Source organism: Cucurbita pepo, chromosome 11, assembly GCF_057944985.1.
Source record: "Cucurbita pepo subsp. pepo isolate OVF chromosome 11, ASM5794498v1, whole genome shotgun sequence".
Lineage (NCBI taxonomy): Eukaryota > Viridiplantae > Streptophyta > Magnoliopsida > Cucurbitales > Cucurbitaceae > Cucurbita > Cucurbita pepo.
This window is the reverse complement of record NC_141808.1, coordinates 16,299,290-16,317,955: the sequence shown is the minus strand read 5'-3', so window position 1 is coordinate 16,317,955 and position 18,666 is coordinate 16,299,290. Positions and strand designations below refer to the sequence as shown.

The 18,666-nt window shown below is 37.1% G+C and overlaps 3 protein-coding genes across 4 annotated transcripts; 2 read left to right on the top strand and 1 right to left on the bottom strand.

The window, feature by feature from the left end:
• The first annotated feature begins 1,081 nt into the window (after positions 1 to 1,081).
• LOC111804873 (uncharacterized) lies at positions 1,082 to 3,065 on the top strand. Its single transcript, XM_023689681.2, has 3 exons — positions 1,082 to 2,320; positions 2,403 to 2,518; positions 2,668 to 3,065. The coding sequence occupies exons 1-3, from the start codon at positions 2,144 to 2,146 to the stop codon at positions 2,906 to 2,908; spliced, it is 534 nt and encodes a 177-aa protein (XP_023545449.2). The 5' UTR covers positions 1,082 to 2,143; the 3' UTR covers positions 2,909 to 3,065.
• Positions 3,066 to 3,920: 855 nt separating this feature from the next.
• On the top strand, positions 3,921 to 11,104 carry LOC111805313 (110 kDa U5 small nuclear ribonucleoprotein component CLO). Its single transcript, XM_023690321.2, has 11 exons — positions 3,921 to 4,021; positions 4,786 to 5,546; positions 5,953 to 6,021; positions 6,125 to 7,318; positions 7,413 to 7,511; positions 7,601 to 7,759; positions 8,031 to 8,116; positions 8,262 to 8,460; positions 9,384 to 9,494; positions 9,774 to 9,980; positions 10,518 to 11,104. Exons 2-11 carry the CDS (start codon positions 4,803 to 4,805, stop codon positions 10,614 to 10,616), a joined length of 2,967 nt encoding a protein of 988 aa, XP_023546089.2. The 5' UTR covers positions 3,921 to 4,021; positions 4,786 to 4,802; the 3' UTR covers positions 10,617 to 11,104.
• A 171-nt stretch (positions 11,105 to 11,275) lies between these two features.
• Positions 11,276 to 17,003, bottom strand: LOC111806149 (putative protein phosphatase 2C 27). Of its 2 annotated transcripts, none has more exons than XM_087128269.1 (5): positions 16,905 to 17,003; positions 16,551 to 16,705; positions 15,184 to 15,381; positions 12,227 to 12,438; positions 11,276 to 12,085 (listed from the first exon to the last, which is right to left on the bottom strand). In XM_087128269.1, exons 2-5 carry the CDS (start codon positions 16,659 to 16,661, stop codon positions 11,524 to 11,526), a joined length of 1,083 nt encoding a protein of 360 aa, XP_086984395.1. In that variant the 5' UTR covers positions 16,662 to 16,705; positions 16,905 to 17,003; the 3' UTR covers positions 11,276 to 11,523. The 2 variants fall into 2 exon arrangements, with proteins under 2 accessions (XP_086984395.1, XP_086984394.1); XM_087128268.1 differs by having other exon boundaries at positions 16,950 to 16,983.
• Positions 17,004 to 18,666: the final 1,663 nt, after the last annotated feature.

Below are 18,666 nucleotides of genomic sequence, written 5' to 3'. Positions count from 1 at the left end.
TCATTATAAGCAAGTCGATCATTCAAAGAGTCTCTCATTATTTAAGTCCCAACATTAAAACTTAGTGAACAACTACTCGTCTACTAACCATATATGGAGAGAACTGAATTTCATCTCGTATAATTATATTCTCAGCTCTCTATTTGATTAAATCTGTAAGATAACAGACATATTGAATCAACTACAAAATTCATTCTCACTCGATAAATCAAACCACGAGCTCTTATGACTCACTTGAGATTGTATCGCATCGCATAATTTTGAATTTATTAATTATACTTATATCTAAATTGTACTTACTCGAAAAGTAACGAGAAAGAGAACAGAGGTCAAACGTAAGCAGTCAAATTCTAACGACAAGAATAAAGTCAATGGAATAAATTGTCGGAATTTATTTGGGATAATTAATTTTTAGTCTATAAAAAAATTATTATTTAAAAGAAAAAAAAATCATTAGTTTCAATCCATGGACAATAAAAGAATAAATTATAAATAATAAATGAAATTTATAAGAATTAATTAATTTATTTTAATCGAAGAGAAATTAATAAAATGAAATCTAGAATCTCAAATTTATTTATTTGTTTTCATTAAATTATAAATCAATTTCAATATATATTTAAAAAAATTACCAAATAAAAAAAATTATTTTTAAAATTAAGAGATGTCGTTGAATAAAAATGAACGTAACACATGAACTAACCAATTCACCAAATTTTAATTTATTTAAATTCAAACTAAATTAGATTCCAATTTTTTACGTCATCACATTTTTTCAACGGCCAAAAACAATAACCGATAAAAGGTTGATGGGCCCAGTTTTAACGTAACAAAGCCCACAACCACACATATAATTTTGGATTAACTGTGAGATAGACAACTATATATATTTGTTAGCTATATTTGTCAGCTGTCGGTTTAAATTATTATTAATGGTTTTAGAGTCAAACACTGAACGGTGTCCTCGTTGGAGAGGAAATAAAACTATGAGGCTACTGTAGTATTGGTTGAGCGTCAACCATTCTAAAGCCGTGATGTTGGTTGTTATCGTGTATGAAATGAATTAGTCTTTTATACTCTCAAATCCACACCAATTTAAAAATCATGGTCTCTATACACTCTCCGTTTTACTTTTGAGTGACTACATTTCTTGTTGTTGTACGCTTTCTCGCCTTCAATGGCATGGACCAACTTGTGTTTGTTACCCTCATCACTCCCCAGCTTCTTGCCCTTCTTACTTTATCCTTATTTTAGTTCCTCCCACTCCCACTTCCCTATCTTCGATTTCACCAGATTTTATTCGCTTGTTTCTTCATGTTCTTCATGTTCCTCGTTTTTTTTCTTCTGGGTTTTCTGTTTATTTGCTCCAAACCACGGATTTCGTTGGTTTCGAGTTGTAATCCTTAATGGGGCTTGGTTTCTCTGTTTCTCTCTGTCTCAGTTCATCTGGGTTTTGGTTGATTTTGATGAAACTCTGAAATTTGGTCGATTTTGACTTGAAATCGGTGCGGATTTGAGATTTTTTGCTGGGTTTCTTCGTTTTCTTCTCGTTTTTCTGTTTTGATTCATTTGCTGAAACTGAGAAACTCCATTGATTCTGAGTTGAACTCTGTTTCTTCTTCTTCTTCTGCGATTGGGGTCTGATTCAAATGCAGAAAAAAACTGAGAAACATGATGGATGTTGAGTTGAAATTAGTGTGGATTTGAGAATTTTTGCTTGGATTCTTCGTTTTCTTCTCGTTTTTTCTGTAATGGGTATTTCTGATTCATTTGCTGAAACTGAGAAACTCCATTGATTCTGAGTTGAACTCTGTTTCTTCTTGTTCTTCTGCGATTGGGTTCTGATTCAAATACAGAAAAAAACTGAGAAACTTGATGGATTTAGAATTGAAATTGGTGTAGATTTGAGAATTTTTTCTGGGTTTCTTCGTTTTCTTCTCGTTTTTCTGTAATGGATATTTCTGATTCAAATGCTGATAAGAACAGAGAAGCTTGATGGATTTTGAGTAGAAATCCTCTTGGGTTTAATCGAGCAAGTTTTCCCCTCTGTTCTTCAGTTCTGATAAAAGTTCTGCAGATTTTGAATTGAAATCATAGTGGGGGTTGATTCTCAGTTTCAATCCCAGCAAGTTTTCCCAAATCAATGGCCGGAATGTTGCCGGGAGTTGAATGCGCCAGAAGGCGGCGGTTCCACCAGAGCATAACCTCATCGGACTCGCCGTCCACGGCGGCGAAATTAGGATCCACAAGAAGGCCGTCGTTCTGTTTGTACACGAGCAACCGTGATTTTCACATCACTTCATCATCATCTTCTTCACAGGTATGAATGAATGAATGAAATCTAAGAATTTTTCTGTTTGTTTCCCGGGAAAATTCTGATGAATGTTGAACATAAAATTAAGCAACGGAGCTCATCCAATCAAGCTTACCAGAACGAGAAGCTTGGTGAAATTGCAAGAGAAGCTAAGGAACGCTTGGATGAGAGGTTAAGAACTCATAGAAAACCTGAAAATCCAAGGTAATTTCTTCTTACTTTTATTTTATGATCAAATTTGATCTTTCGAACTCTTAAAACTGTTAAGAACGAAGTCGAAACCGTTCAAATGAAAGGAACTAAATTTGTAATTTAACCTAAAATCAACGTTAAAATCGAAAATAATCGTACAGAAAAAAGAGTGGAGAAGGGTCGAAAGAAGAATCAATAACGAAGAAGAGGTTCACTTGGGGGAAGCTGATGAAATGGAAAGCCTCAGAGCAAGAAGAGTGCACCATTTGTTTGGAAGGGTTCAGAGCGGGCGAGCCACTGGTCCATCTTCCATGCGCCCACAAGTTCCACTCTGCGTGCTTGGTGCCTTGGCTCCAAGCCAATGCCCATTGCCCTTGTTGCAGGTTCCCGTTTCCCTCTTAATAACAAACTAATCACCGAGCTTGCGATTTTATATTGTTAGATGTACGAGAGAAGTGAAATAAGAAAGGATTTAGCCTCGACATTGCCGTCATGTGATCTTGTTTTCAAGACTTTGTTTGTTATATTATATAATCGAAGTTCGGTTTGTTGTCTTCAAGTTCACTTGAATCAAGCACATTGTGGGTTCGTTCTTAGATTCTGTCTATAATTTAAATATTTAATATGAAAGATGAAATTGCATTAAAAATTAATTGATTTCAATTATATATAAATATGGCAAAATCAAATTAAAATATTTAAATATAACAAAATTAAACAGAGAATAAAATATTGTGTTAACAAATTAAATAGAAAATGGAATAAAATCAGTTAGGTCTGATTGGGGTGATCAGCTTTACAGCAATTTAATTCATTTTATAATAAAAAATACAAACATGTAGAGCATTATTACACCACTTTAACAATTTTTTTAATTAGAAATAAATAAATAATTTTTCCTCCACTCTCACTTATTTAATTTTTTTATATTTAGTAAATAAGTTATTAATTTTTAAATAATATTTTATATACACGTTTAAAACAAAACTCAAAATTCAAATTTAAAAAATTGAAAAATTAGAAATCTATTAAATATTTTTAAAATTAAAGAATTATTAAATTCAAACTCGAAAGTCGAGTAATTAAATTTATTTTTGAGATATAATTTATTCAAATTTTTATTAAATAAAAAAATATTTTCAATTAAAAAAAAAAAACACGAATATGAATATATTTTCAAAATTTACAAAGTGAGTACTAATTTTATTGCCATGAATAATTTATATTTTTAATTAAAATGGGACTATTTCCATCTCTATGGGCCCTCCTTCTCTATCTATCTTTCCCAGATGGCCCAGCCCATTTTTTTCTTTCTTCAATTCGGCCCAGCCCAGCCCAGCGCAGACCAGCCCAGCCCAGCCCAGCCCAATTTATTTTATTTTATTTTATTTTTCAGACAAATAACTTCGAAATTGCTCGATAAACCCTCTCCCTCCCGTTTCAGTACCCTTCTTTCAGCATTCGGTCTACCGTACGCACCATAGTTGTTTTGGAGAAGCTTTCTCTGTCTTTGAGGTAAGTTTTACTGATGTTTTCCGGTTCTGAGTTGAATTTCTATTGATTCGTGGTAAGCATAGTTCGATTTGCACGAATCCAAACCTACTTCGCTTTATTTCTTCTTTTTGAGCTAATGGAATGAACTGGAAATTTTCTGAATACTGGGAGGATATGAGAGCCCATTTCACTCTGTCTTTCAGTGTTAGAAGAACAGATGTATTTCCCGTTCCTAATGTTTATTGATATAGTTGCATTTCCCGCTAATTTCATGGTTTTTTTTTTTTTTTTTTTAATTTTCTTAATGATGTAGTGTGGGTTTCAATTTTGGTGTCATTAGGAGGATTAGAGAGTTTATTGGGTGTATAGTTTGGAAATTAGTTTAGGGTTTAGGGTTTAGGTGACTGGAGAGAATAAAATGAAAGGGCTGGGAGAGAGTAGGAGAGAGAAGGAGAGAGTGCGGTGGAGGGAACGGGGAGTTTGGAGTACCTGCCACAACCCTTAAAAAGCCCTAATTCACTGTTCTTTACTGGAGTGGCTGATCTTTTAGTTTTGGCTTGATTGATAATACATTATGCAACTTTTCATCATATCAACGGAAAGTGTTTCTTGTATAAAAAAGTAAGGGAAGTTCTGTCTTTCTGCTTGTTGATTATTTCCCTCTCAAATGTATAAAAAAATAGGCATCAATCCCAGACTGTATTTAGTAACTACATTATCGAATTCCAAGCCTTTTTAGTTAAATAGATTGTATCATGAAGTTACTTTCTCATGTAATATTGCAGCTTTGAGAATACTCAGGATGGATGATAGCTTGTATGATGAATTTGGAAACTACATAGGGCCGGAAATTGATTCTGATAAGGATAGTGACATAGAAGATGAAGATGAAGACCTTATGGAGAAGCCTGACAATGATGAAGGTGCATCAGATGGTGAAGATGCAGGTGGTGCTACAAATGGTTGGATTACAACGTCTAATGACGTCGATATGGATAACCAGATTGTCCTTGCTGAGGACAAAAAGTATTATCCAACTGCAGAAGAGGTTTATGGTGATGATGTTGAAACATTGGTTATGGATGAAGATGAACTACCACTTGAGCAACCAATCATTAAGCCTGTTAGAAATATAAAGTTTGAGGTTGGGGTAAAAGATTCTAGCACTTACGTTTCAAACCAATTTCTGGTGGGTCTCATGTCCAATCCAACATTGGTTCGCAATGTTGCACTTGTAGGCCACTTGCATCATGGAAAGACAGTTTTCATGGATATGTTGGTTGAGCAAACACATCACATGTCAACATTTGATATTAAAGGTGAGAAACATCTGAGGTACACAGATACAAGGATTGACGAGCAGGAGAGAGGAATATCAATTAAGGCAGTTCCTATGTCACTAGTCCTCGAGGACGGCAATTCAAAATCATACCTTTGCAATATAATGGACACCCCTGGCCATACCAATTTTTCTGATGAAATGACTGCTGCTCTTAGACTGGCTGATGGTGCAGTGTTGATTGTCGATGCTGCTGAAGGAGTTATGGTAAGTAAATAAGTCCCGATCGTAGTTTTTTTTATTTACTTTTAGCTTTATATGCTGACTTTTAGATTTTTTTGCATAATCAGTAGTTGCGAGGGAATTAGCAAATTTCCCTCTTATTTTCTTAGTGGTTTAAGCATCATTTCATATCCCAATTTACTTTTACCTGTGGCTGGGGCACCTCATTTTAGCATTAATGGAGGAGGACTTAATGCTCTTTGCATAGGTTTAGGATTTCCGCAATCATTTTACTGCAATATTTAACCATATAAACAGTGTGGGTTGTTCGATATTCCTTGCATGTACTTCCTATTTATATTATGAAATTACTGATATTGTTGTCTTATGGAGAGAGCGCTGAGGATGGGATAATAGATTCATTAATGAGAATGTACTCTACAACCTACAGGTCAATACGGAGAGGGCTATGCGCCATGCAATTCAGGAGCGATTGCCCATTGTTGTTGTAATTAACAAGGTTAGCCTACTGGACTCCTTTTAAGTTCCTATTAGATTTTTGAAAGTTGGATCCCTTCAAACACCACATGTTTGTTTTATACTAATGCAGTATTTGTATCTAGGTTGACAAGCTGATTACAGAACTCAAATTGCCCCCAAGGGATGCATACTATAAATTAAGGCATACGTTAGAAGTTATTAATAACTATATATCTGCTGCCTCATCTACTGCTGGAAATGTCCAAGTCATTGACCCAGCAGCTGGAAACGTGTGTTTTGCTAGTGCTACTGCAGGATGGTCATTTACTTTGCAATCATTCGCAAAGTTATATGTCAAACTTCATGGAATCCCTTTTGATGCTGATAAGTTTGCATCGCGTCTTTGGGGAGACTACTATTTTCATTCTGATACCAGAGGATTCAAGAAAAAACCACCTGCAAGTGGTGGGGAAAGGTCATTTGTCCAATTTGTGCTAGAGCCACTATACAAAATATATAGTCAAGTCATTGGTGAACATAGGAAAAGTGTTGAGACTACTCTTTCAGAGCTTGGTGTTACTCTTAGCAATGCAGCTTACAAGTTGAATGTCAGGCCTTTGCTGAGACTGGCTTGTAGTTCAGTTTTTGGTGGAGCTTCAGGATTCACTGACATGCTTGTTCAGCACATACCTTCTCCCAGGGATTCTTCTTCTCGGAAGGTTGATCATATTTATACTGGGCCTAAAGACTCTGTGATATACAAAGCAATGAAGGAATGCGATCCTTCTGGGCCTTTAATGGTCAATGTCACCAAACTATATCCCAAGTCAGACTGCAGTGTCTTTGATGCATTTGGTAGGGTTTACAGTGGTAAGATTCAAACGGGGCAGACTGTTCGGGTATTGGGTGAAGGCTATTCACCAGAGGATGAGGAAGATATGACAGTGAAGGAAGTAACAAAATTATGGCTTTATCAAGCTCGAGACAGGATTCCCATTGCTGAGGCTCCTCCTGGATCTTGGGTTCTCATTGAGGGAGTGGATGCATCTATTATGAAAACTGCAACTCTGTCTAATGTAGATTACGATGAGGACGTTTACATATTCCGACCACTACAATTCAATACCCTTCCTGTGGTGAAAACAGCTACAGAGCCTCTAAATCCAAGTGAGTTACCAAAGATGGTAGAGGGTCTTCGGAAGATCAGCAAAAGTTATCCTCTGGCAATAACTAAAGTTGAGGAATCAGGTGAGCATACCATTTTAGGCACAGGAGAGCTGTACTTGGATTCAATTATGAAGGATCTTAGAGAGCTCTATTCGGAAGTAGAGGTTAAGGTATTCTTTTATTCAATTGTCCCTCTTCTTGTTCCCCCCCTTTTTTTTTTCTTTGTTCTTCTCTGATGGATATTCTCTGTAACCCATTATATAGGTAGCCGATCCGGTCGTCTCATTTTGTGAAACAGTTGTAGAGTCTTCTTCGATGAAATGTTTTGCTGAGACTCCTAACAAGAAGAATAAAATAACCATGGTAGGCAATTTTCAAAATTGGCTGTTTTTGTTTATTCGGGAGCTTTTAAATTCTTGAAATGTGATGTGGTACTTCAATTTTTTCTCTAGATCGCAGAGCCATTGGAGAGAGGACTTGCAGAAGACATTGAGAATAGTGTAGTAAGTCTTGATTGGTCAAGAAAGAAACTCGGGGATTTCTTCCAGACAAAATATGAGTGGGATTTGCTGGCTGCAAGGTCCATATGGGCATTTGGCCCAGATAAGCAGGTAACTTTTGTAGCTCGTAATCTCTTTACTCAAATATATATCCTCTAAATGTACACATAAGTTGAGGCTTCCTTGTCGAAGGGTAAAATTGAAACTGGTAATTTTTCACTGCAGATTGACTTTATTTGAAGTATAGTTTTTCATTAGACTTATCCTTCATTAGACATTAATTTTAGCATCTTCTATGATATAAAGTTTAAGAATTTGATAGGCAGCATGTGTTTGTACTTCATTTTTGTTCTTGATGTTTAAACTTTTAATAAACTTTCAGGGACCTAACATTCTATTAGATGATACGCTCTCTTCTGAAGTAGACAAGAATTTGCTCAATGCCGTCAAGGATTCCATTGTTCAAGGGTAAACTATCTTGATGTCTCTCTCTTTCTCTTTTCTGGGGGAGGAGGAGGGGGACCCAGGGGCTTAGCCCTTTTATTTATTTGTTTTTTTCAATTTTCTTGCTTTTTGCCCCTTTTCCCCATTGTAAACCGTTTACTTTAAACAGGTTTCAATGGGGGGCTAGAGAAGGACCACTTTGTGATGAACCCATTAGAAATGTAAAGTTCAAAATCGTTGATGCAAGAATTGCACCTGAGCCATTGCATCGTGGGTCTGGTCAGATCATTCCCACAGCTCGACGTGTGGCCTATTCATCTTTTCTTATGGCAACCCCACGACTTATGGAACCAGTATACTATGTTGAGGTAACACTTTCCTATTTTATACAGTCAATTTTTTTTTTTCGCTAACTCTTTAGTGGTGATGAGATTTCTAAATGTTCGGGATGAGGCTTTCTCAGGGTGTGTTTGGGGTGCTTTTGAGAGGTATTTTATTAAAACCACTCTCATAATTGCTTCAACAAAAAGTGCTTAATCAACCACTTTCTTGTTTGGAGAATTGGAGAGAGAGAATAAATATGTAAAGATATATTTCTAAGTGAAATTGTGTGGGTAATAAGAACTGCAAGAAAAATGTGTAAAAGGAAAGACTACTAAAAGAAAATATGCCCGAGAGAGAAGTTGGTGAGAAGTGCGGAGGGAAGTGAGGGAGAGTGTGTGGAGATTAGTGGTTAATTAGTAAAAGAAAGTTGAGGTTAGTTAGTAGTAGGTAAAATAAAGTAGAGGTTAATTAGTAAAAGAAATACAACTAAAAAAAAATATGCCCGAGAAAAATGTTGGTGAGAGAGAGCATGTGGAGAGTCGAGGTTAATTAGTTAAAAGGAAGCTGGTATTGTGAATAAATTGTCAGTAGAAAATACTTGATAAAATACAATACCAAGAGAATTATTCTACGAGACTGGTACACTGTGCCTAGCCAATTTACTTTTAGATTTAGGAGAGAGAAACTACAAATTATGATTCCACCATGCATCCAAGGGTTTGGGGGAGGGGAAGAGGAGCAACCACAATATGAATGGCCATAAAATAATTCTAGGTGTTATCCCTCATTTCACATTTGCCAAAGTCACTAAAAAAGAAGTAATATTGGTTTCTTTGGAAAATACTTTTGGTGTTTTTGACTTTTTTGAAGAGTGCTTCTAAGTTGAATCCAAATCTAAAGCATTTTGTCCCAGCATTACAACTCACCTATTGATGTTTTGAGTAATTTCCTTATTATTTCATTGCAGATACAAACACCAATTGATTGTGTCTCTGCAATCTATACTGTCCTGTCCCGAAGGCGTGGACATGTTACAGCTGATGTTGCTCAACCAGGGACTCCAGCTTACATCGTCAAGGTTTAATGACTAAACATTTCTTCCTCTTTAACTCAAATGTTTATGGATCATGATAATTACATTCAATATTATTGGATGTTTACCTGTCGACTGTAGTGGACTTGCTGCATTGAATCACTGAGTAGTGACAAACTGCTCTCTATAGTTGAGACACCCTTGTTCATTTCACTGTCATAGATTTTCGATCTGGTCAATGGGGTTTTATTTTCATGAGTAAGTTTATAGCATATGAAGGCATGATTGACTTAATTGTTTGTTTTACCTTTTACTGCTTTTCAGGCATTTTTACCTGTTATAGAATCTTTTGGCTTTGAAACGGACTTGCGGTATCACACACAAGGCCAAGCTTTTTGTCTCTCCGTGTTTGACCATTGGGCCATCGTTCCTGGTGATCCCCTTGATAAGAGCATTGTTTTGCGGCCTCTTGAGCCAGCACCAATACAACACCTTGCTCGTGAATTCATGGTGAAGACAAGGCGTAGAAAGGTTAGACCTTCTGCTAATTTTTGTTCACAATTTTTTCTCGCATACACAAGTGCTGTTGTATGCTATGCATGCATGGCTTTATATTGCTCTTTGCACACTAACCGAACTTCAAAACTTGAAATTCACACGTGTCTTCGTAATTATATGTTTTATTTCCCGAAACTGGTTTAATGCCTAAGAATTTTCTCTAACAATTGCCTAGAGATATCTTACATCGAAGAAGCTGCATGATTTAAAAAAGAATAATGTTGGCTGCATAGAGTCTTTAACATAAACAATCAACTTTATTGGATGTGTTGATGTTAAAGGTATACCCTACCTAGGATTTAATATCGTGTAAATTTTATTTTGACAACCAAATGTCTTAGGGTCAAATGTTTGTCTCGTGAGAATAGTTGAGCTGTGCATAAGTTGACCCAACCACTCGGGGATTAAAAAAAGAAAATAATACATTTGCTAATTTTTTTTCCTATAGCTTGAAGAAAATGAAAACTGAGAGTTCTTGCCTTAATATGTTAGCTGTGCTGGGATTTGCAGGGAATGAGCGAGGATGTGAGCATAAACAAGTTCTTCGACGAGGCCATGATGGTCGAGCTGGCTCAGCAAGCCGCCGATCTTCATCAACAAATGATATAATTGAAGCTCAGGTTGGTTGATACAAACCAACAAATATTGTACCAGTTGCAGACTTCATCCAAGCATGGTTTGACCTGTTTTGTTGGTGAAACCCAAGTGTTGTACCATAGTTTTTTCTCTTCACTTTCCCCCAACATCCTGCCTCGAGTCAACAACCATTATTCTCACAGGAGCGAGGCAGGCAGCCTGAGATTTATCGTTCTTATCTTCAGAGAAATGCCCTGGTGCTCACCTGTCTGCTAATTCTGAGGGACATAGAAGCTGAATATATATTTTAGCAATTTTTACTTGTGATGTTTAGAGTATGCCTTAACTATGTAATGTGAAACGAGGAAAGAAAATTTGGTTGCATTTACATGTTGAGATTACTTAGTGATATATTCATGTTTTGTAGGTATTAGACCAAATTAGAAATCCGATTTTCGATTCGGAGGGATCTCTTGAAATCCTATTTTGATTCTTAAAAGTGGTTTAATTTCGGTTTCTTTTTCGACTGCAATGAAATTGAATCCATGGTAGGATCATTATCGATAACGTGCTAAGCTCATTCTTAAAACTAGTTCATTTTGATTTCTATAATCCTTTTGCAGGTTCTTCCTTGGTGGTTTTTTTGGTAACCAGCAAAAGAAAACAAAGTAGAGACAAGATGCAGGGACATATAACCATCAATTTGGTAACAATCAAGAAAAGGAAGTGTAATTATACAGTTCCAAAATTTTTTGTTTAAGATCCTAATTTCCATTCTGTTTCATGAGGCATCACCCAAAATAAGCTCAATAAAATGACACAATGAAGAGCTGAAACTTTCTACCCCATGAAAGCTCATTGTGTACACAACAACAAACTCTAATCCATTGGTTTAGTGTCAAACCTCTGGCCAATTAACAACAAAGAATGTCTTAATTGTCTATCCTTCTAGATGAAACTTGAGGTTCTGAAGTGCCTCTGCAGATATGCTTCTTCTAAATCTTGGCCTCTGGAAAACTACAGGTGGTGGAGGCTCCAAGTGAAAGCTAACCAAAACTACTGTTAGATTGTCTGTTGCTCCTCTCTTTATGGCTTCCTCTACTATTTCCTTGCAGCAAACTTTTGCATCATTGTGATCTTGGAGCCTCCTCCGAGCAAAATCGACAGCGTTCTGGCTTGTGAAGACGTCCCATATTCCATCACTACCGATGATCAAGAACTCGTGCTCTTTTGTCAATGTCATTAATCTTAGTTCTGGTTCGGCACTTAATGGTCCACCTTTTTCACTTGTTTCCTTCATTCCTTCAAGATGCCAATCTCCTATAGCACGTGTAACCCCGAGCAGGCCGTTTAGATAATCGTCATCAATGAATCCACCCAAGGCCTCGACTCGCTTTCTTTCTTTTGTGCAGCATGGTCTGTGGTCTTTTGACATTTCTATTGCACGTCCTTGTCTTGACAGTACTGCTCGGCAATCGCCAGCGTTTGCTACGAGCAAAGACCTGTTTGAAATGATGACAAATATAAAAACCAGAAAACCAAAAGCTTTGTATCTCAGGAGACTGCCCAAAAAGACATTTGGCAAGAAAACTACGAGCTTCGCAAGTACCGAAAATCTAAATTCCGATGAAGCAAGTGATTACCTTCCGAATATCATTGCAGTGAGTGCAGTTGTGCCAGAAGACAGAGATGTTTCAAGAGTGCAAGATCTAGCAAAAGCTGCATCAGTCTCCATAAATGATCTTGTAACCACCTTTTCGAGCTCTAAAGGAAAGTCAGAATCTTCAACAATGACTCTCGGCAAGTGGTCACGAACAAATTGTGCGGCGCCTTTTCCTCCATGACCGTCGAATACCTATTTGTTCAAGCAAAGCCAATTATTTATGACAAGCTGAATATCAGAAGTTTCTACTCATATGGTTTTTAACAAAGCACAGAGCCTAGATCTAATATCTTGATATATTATTCAGTCTGAAATCCACTCTCAAGAGGGGCTTGATACAATGAACTCAGGTGCCAGCACCTTTTTTGGTACAAATACAAACCTTGCAGATAGGACTAGGTCTAAACAAATGTATATGTTTCTATATATGGCTAGAGATGAGCTACAGAAACTAGCTCTACCAATAGACCTGAGAGCTTGGTTGACTCCAATTACAGCAGCCATATTGAGTCTTGTTTAAAGTAGCATCCCATATCAGTTGGAGAAGGGAACGAGCGCTAGCGAGGACGCTGGGCCCTGAAGGGGAGCGAATTTTGAGATCCCACATTGGTTGAGGAGGAGAACGAAATATTCCTTATAAGGGTGTGGAAACCTCTCCCTTGCAGTTACACTATCTCTATTTACACCATCCATATACAATCTCAGCAATCTCAGGAATCTCAGGCCTTCCCTTACCCTATTCCTTACTGAACAATGGCAATAATACTATTGAACCCCACAAGCCAAATGCTTCCCTACCGGTGCAACTTGCATTGGCTAAAAGTAATTAACACATATATTCCTTGATCTGTTCCTTCTTCCTATGTCCAGCATATGTTGAACAGACCACGGCTTACCGATGCTACCCATCGAAACATCATGCCTTGTCCTCAAAGTGGAAAGTAGGGAATGACTGCTTGATTTCTTTTTTATTAAAAAGAAAGAAATTGTGAGATCCCACATCGTTGGGAGAGGAGAACGGAGCATTGCTTATAAGGGTGTTGAAATCTCTCCCTACCAGACGTGTTTTAAAACCTTGAGGAGAAGCACAGAAGGGAAAACCCAAAGAGAACAATATCTGCAAGCGGTGGGTTTGGGCTGTTACTAATGATATCAGAGAGCCAGACACCGGCTGGTGTGCCAACGAGAACGCTGGCCCCCAAGGGGGTGGATTGTGAGACCCCACACCGGTTGGAGAGGAGAACGAAACATTGCCTATAAGGGTTGAAAACCTCTCCCTACTAGACATGTTTTAAAACCTTCAGAAGAAGCTTGGAAGGGAAAGCCCAAAGAGAACATCTGCTAGTGGTGGGCTTGGGCTGTTACTAATGGTATCAGAGCCAGACACCGAGCAGTGTACTAACAAGGATACTGGCCCCCAAGGGAAGTGGACTGTGAGATCCCACGTCGGTTGGAGAGGAGAACAAGTATTGCTTATAAGGGTGTGGAAACCTCTCCCAACCATACGTGTTTTAGAACCTTGAGGGAAAGCCCGAAAGAGAAAGCCTAAAGAGGACAATATCTGCTAGCGGTGGGCTTGAGCTGTTACAAAAACACTCATTTCCTAAACTTTGTCCAAAATTTAACGTATATGGTTTTGGGTCTCAACTCTCAAGTGGTATTCTTGTGCAAAAAAATGTTGGAAGATTTGAAGTACGTTTAAACAATTGTTGTCAATTTGACGACCGTTAAGTGCTATATATGGAGTATTTGATGTTGATAAGATCCTATTGGACGTGGCCTCCACAACGGTGCCTTACGATACACCCCCACCTGATCAATAGCCTCCACCACGTTGCCTATTTGCATCTCACCCAGGGATGGACAGTCTCTACCGTATAAAGCTCAAAAGTGCATGGCTCAGGTAGATTTCTGGTTGGACATGTACGCTTTTAGACATCTTGTTAGATTCTCACACAATATAGGCCTGCAACTACTCGATGCAAGTCTTAAGCACCCTAGCTCGTCACACACACTCAACTTGTAACGGCCCTGATCCACCGCTAGCAGATATTGCCCTCTTTGGGCTTTCCCTTTCGAGCTTCACCTCAAGACTTTAAAACGCGTATGCTAGGGGAAGGTTTTCACATCCTTATAAAGGGTGTTTTGTTCTCCTCCCCAACCAATGTGGCTCAGATACCACTAAAAAAACATGGTCTAACTAAATGCAGTTTGTTTTATGGTTAAGAGGAGAACTATAACAGCCAAATCCCACCGCTAGCAGATATTGTCCTCTTTGGGCTTTCCCTTTCGGGCTTCCCTTCAAGGTTTTTAAAACGCGTCTGTTAGGGAGAGGTTTCCACACACTTATAAAGAATGCTTCGTTCCCCTCTCCAACCGATGTGGGCATAATCCACACCCCTTCGAGACCCAGCGTCCTCACTAGCACTCGTTCCTCTTTCCAATTGATGTGAGATCTCACAATCCACCCCTTTCAGGGCCCAGCGTCCTCGCTGGCACATCGCCCAGTGTTTGACTATGATCCCATTTGTAAGAGACCAAGCCCCTAGCGGTGGGCTTGGGCTATTACAAGAACGGTCAAAACAAGCTCTACGAAGAAATCCAAAGATTATGATTCCTCCCTAGTATCCAACAAAAAAATCTGGCATAGATTCAAATTTCTCCTTATTTAGATCATTCACGAACATTCTCAACCAACTCCTATGCTCAAATCCTAGCTGAACTAATGACAAAAGGCTGTTATATCCATGGATAGAATTAAAGTTCAGATTCTGTCAGTTTCTCATCTCAAATGAGAATTATTCACTAGAAATCACAGAGGAAACTCTCAAATCAGAGTATAAACCTCAGGAAATAACAGTTCTACTCTGCTCTAACACAATAGTTCATTTAATCTCAACTGTAACTGCAGTACACAAAATATATACTTGAACTTACCCCGTAGAAGGAGACAGCTTCCTCGTTGAGAAAACTACAGCCGAACTTCTTAGCCATGTCATGAATGCATACATGAGTGTCCTCCATATAAGGACGCTTTCCGATATCAGACCATTCTCCTGATCTAAGCGCCGGAACAAAAGTAGATGGGTTGTCTTTCCGATCTATAAATGCAGCATCCTCGGAAATGCTTTCTAGCTACATAAACCAAAAGAAAGGAAAAATCAACAAGTTGGGAGTTACGTAAAGTCAATACATAAATTTGAAGAAACTAGAAGGACATATTTAGTTCGACAGTCGGATGAATCATTCCCACTCTCTACAAGAACAATTCTTCCACACAACCACATCAACTGAACATAAAAAACGAAAGCTCTTCAAGAAGCCAGATTAACAACTAATGAAGAACCAAAGCGAACAACAGACGTGATTTTCGAAAAATCTATCGGTTCAGATCAATCAAGCCATACAAGTATTCAATTTCAGGGAAGTTTTAGTCAGTCTGGATCCATATCAACTAACAAGACTTAACATTCTAGAGTTAGCCTTCGTTCATATAAGGGAGACCACAGGCAATCCAACTGCTCAAAGGTGCTATCGGTTGGTGTAGTCTACCTTTAAATACGGCACGTAAATCTCAATGGATTACAAGACAAACGAACTCGTAGTCAAAGTTGCAGAAAAAAATTCAACAAACAGTTCAACAAAAAGATCCTACTACCATGAAGTAGTAATCATGAATAGAACAGTTCTTATTGGTTTTTCTCCCCTTGTCCTTTTCTTTTGGTCCATCTCCAGGGACCATAAATTAAAGTAAAAATTGTACAAGCTACGCAAACAAGAACCCTTTTTCTAGACTACGAAAACCACAATTAAAACATAAAAGGACCAAAGTATCAGAATCTTTTAAGAAGCACATTAACGACAAAAAGTAGCTGTTCCTGAAACTCAAGTACTTTCAAATCAATTACAGTGAAGGGGAAAAAACTAAACTATATTTGAATATTAACAAACAGATTTGGAATTAGCAAATCCGGGTAGAACCAGAAAAGAAACCACTAGATCAAATTAACACAGAGCTGAATTTAAACCCACCAGCAGTTCATACGCACCCCCAAACACACAGAAAAAAGGGGGAAAAAAGTGTCCAAACACATGGATTATCAGCTACATTCAGTTAAGAACCAAATTCATGGTACCCATCAGAGAATTCGATAAAAGAAGAACAACAGAACAAATTTATCGCAAATGTAATCAAAGATCCAACAAGAAAGAGGAAAACCCAGTACGAATCTAACAGAAATCCACCAGGAAAGAAGAGAAAAAAAAACCCTAGAAATTGAGAGAGAAGGAAGCGAAATTCATACAGGAAAAGAATTCCCAGAGCGGGTTCGATCGCTAGTTCCAATGAGAGCAGGCTGCTTATCAGGATTCCCCATCTGATTCTGCAAAAAATCACAATGCAACGGCCAAGGCATGGTATTATTAACCCCAGAATTTGGCCTCTCAGTCCCAACCTGCTCTGCATCCGTCACACACATGACGATAAAAAAGAAGAAAAATAAAAAAGTTGTAAGAACTTTGGTGGTTCAGTTTGTGTTCAACTTGCAGTGGGTGGGAATCCAAAGTAACAGAAGAAAGCACAAAGGTAGAGAGAGAAAGAGAGAAAACAGAGCAAAATAATGGAGAGGTTGAACAAGATTCTCAGAATATGTACTCACAAATTCAGAAACCAAAATCAAAAACGAAAAGAAAAAGGGGAAAACCTCTGTTTTTGAGGAACATAAACACTCACAAACAACAAAAACAAACAAAAACAGAAAAATGGAAGAAATATGGAGCGTTGAGTCAACAAGAACTTTCCGGATTTCTTTTAATTATTTTTTATTTTATATATATATATATATATATATATATATATATATATATATATATATAATATTGTACTTTTTTTTAAATTTATTATTGAAATATTGTGTTGAGATGAGAATGCATTAATTAATTAATAAATAAGTTTTCCATTTTTATCATAAATGATATGTTTTAAATTATTAATTTAGTTTTTAATTTAATAATTTCATAACTATATATATTTTTTAAATTTTAATTTCTTTTTAATTTTATTTATTAATACAAAAATTAGGAAGTGGTTGTCAACGACGACTTACGGATGGTGCCTAATCTTGCTCTTTTGGTTGCTTTACGGGTTCTTTAGGGTATAACTAATGTTCATGCTCTCTGTGTCCCCACGAGCATATGATGATGAGGGGTTAGCCTCATTGTGAGCTTGAGATGAAGGATCAACATGAAAAACATAATATTGTGATCCATTGAGTTTGAGTAATAGGAGACATGTATCCAACGTTGCTCTTTTGGTTCGTTTACGGGTTCTTTAGGGTATAACCAATGTTCATGCTCTCTGTGTCCCCACGAGCATATGATGATGAGGGTCAGCCTCACTGTGAGCTTGAGATGAGGGATCGACACGAGAAACATAATATTGTGATCCATTGAGTTTGAGTAATAGGAGACATGTATCCAACGTTGTGATGAACTTCATCAGATATAAATAGGTGCAGTATCTTCTGGAATTTTCTCTCCCTGAGCACGTACTAAGGTTTTTATATATGAACACGTAATTTGTATACTAACCTCTATGTACATCAATTGTAGCACTAACTACCACAAAGTATCGTCGTAAACTCCATCGCACTATATAAAGTGCAAGCTCGACGAACGAATCCATTTGGAAGATGCCATTAAACATTATAAAAATTAGTGAGCGTATTTACTGAATGCAAGAATATCGATTCATAACCTACAAATCATCGAAAACAACGATAATACAAGATCAAATCTGAGTATAGTTTCAAATAAAGTTTCTAACGAGAATTTTAGGACACGTGTGATTATACTTAGTTACATATGGTGAGTTATTAAATATTTGAGCTGCATGCTTCACATTTCTTGAATAATTAATGGGCAAAGAAAAAGTTAGAGAGATGATAATTTTTTATTTTTAAATATTTTATTTTTTATTTTTAAATAAAAAGAATTCAATATTAAATATTAATAAAGATATTGATGTAGGGACAATAAATAGGCATCTATGGGGATACCTACATTTACCTTTACCTTTCTCGATTTATATATTCCGAGTAATATCGATCGTCAAAAAGTATTATTCGGGTAAATTATAATTTTTTTTTTTTTAAATTGTGAATTTTGTCACATGTTTAAATAGGTGCATTATTACGATGTTTCAAAACGGAGTAAAAACTCATTAGAATGTTGGATAATAAATTGAGACTTTGAACGATACGATTATATATGAGATTCCAGGGGAACGAAGTACTTCTTATAAGGGTGTGGAAACCTCTCCCCAATAGATGCGTTTCAAAATTGTGATAGGTAATGGGCCAAAGTGGACAATATCTACTAGCGATGGGCTTGGGCTATTACAAATGGTATCAGAGCCAGATA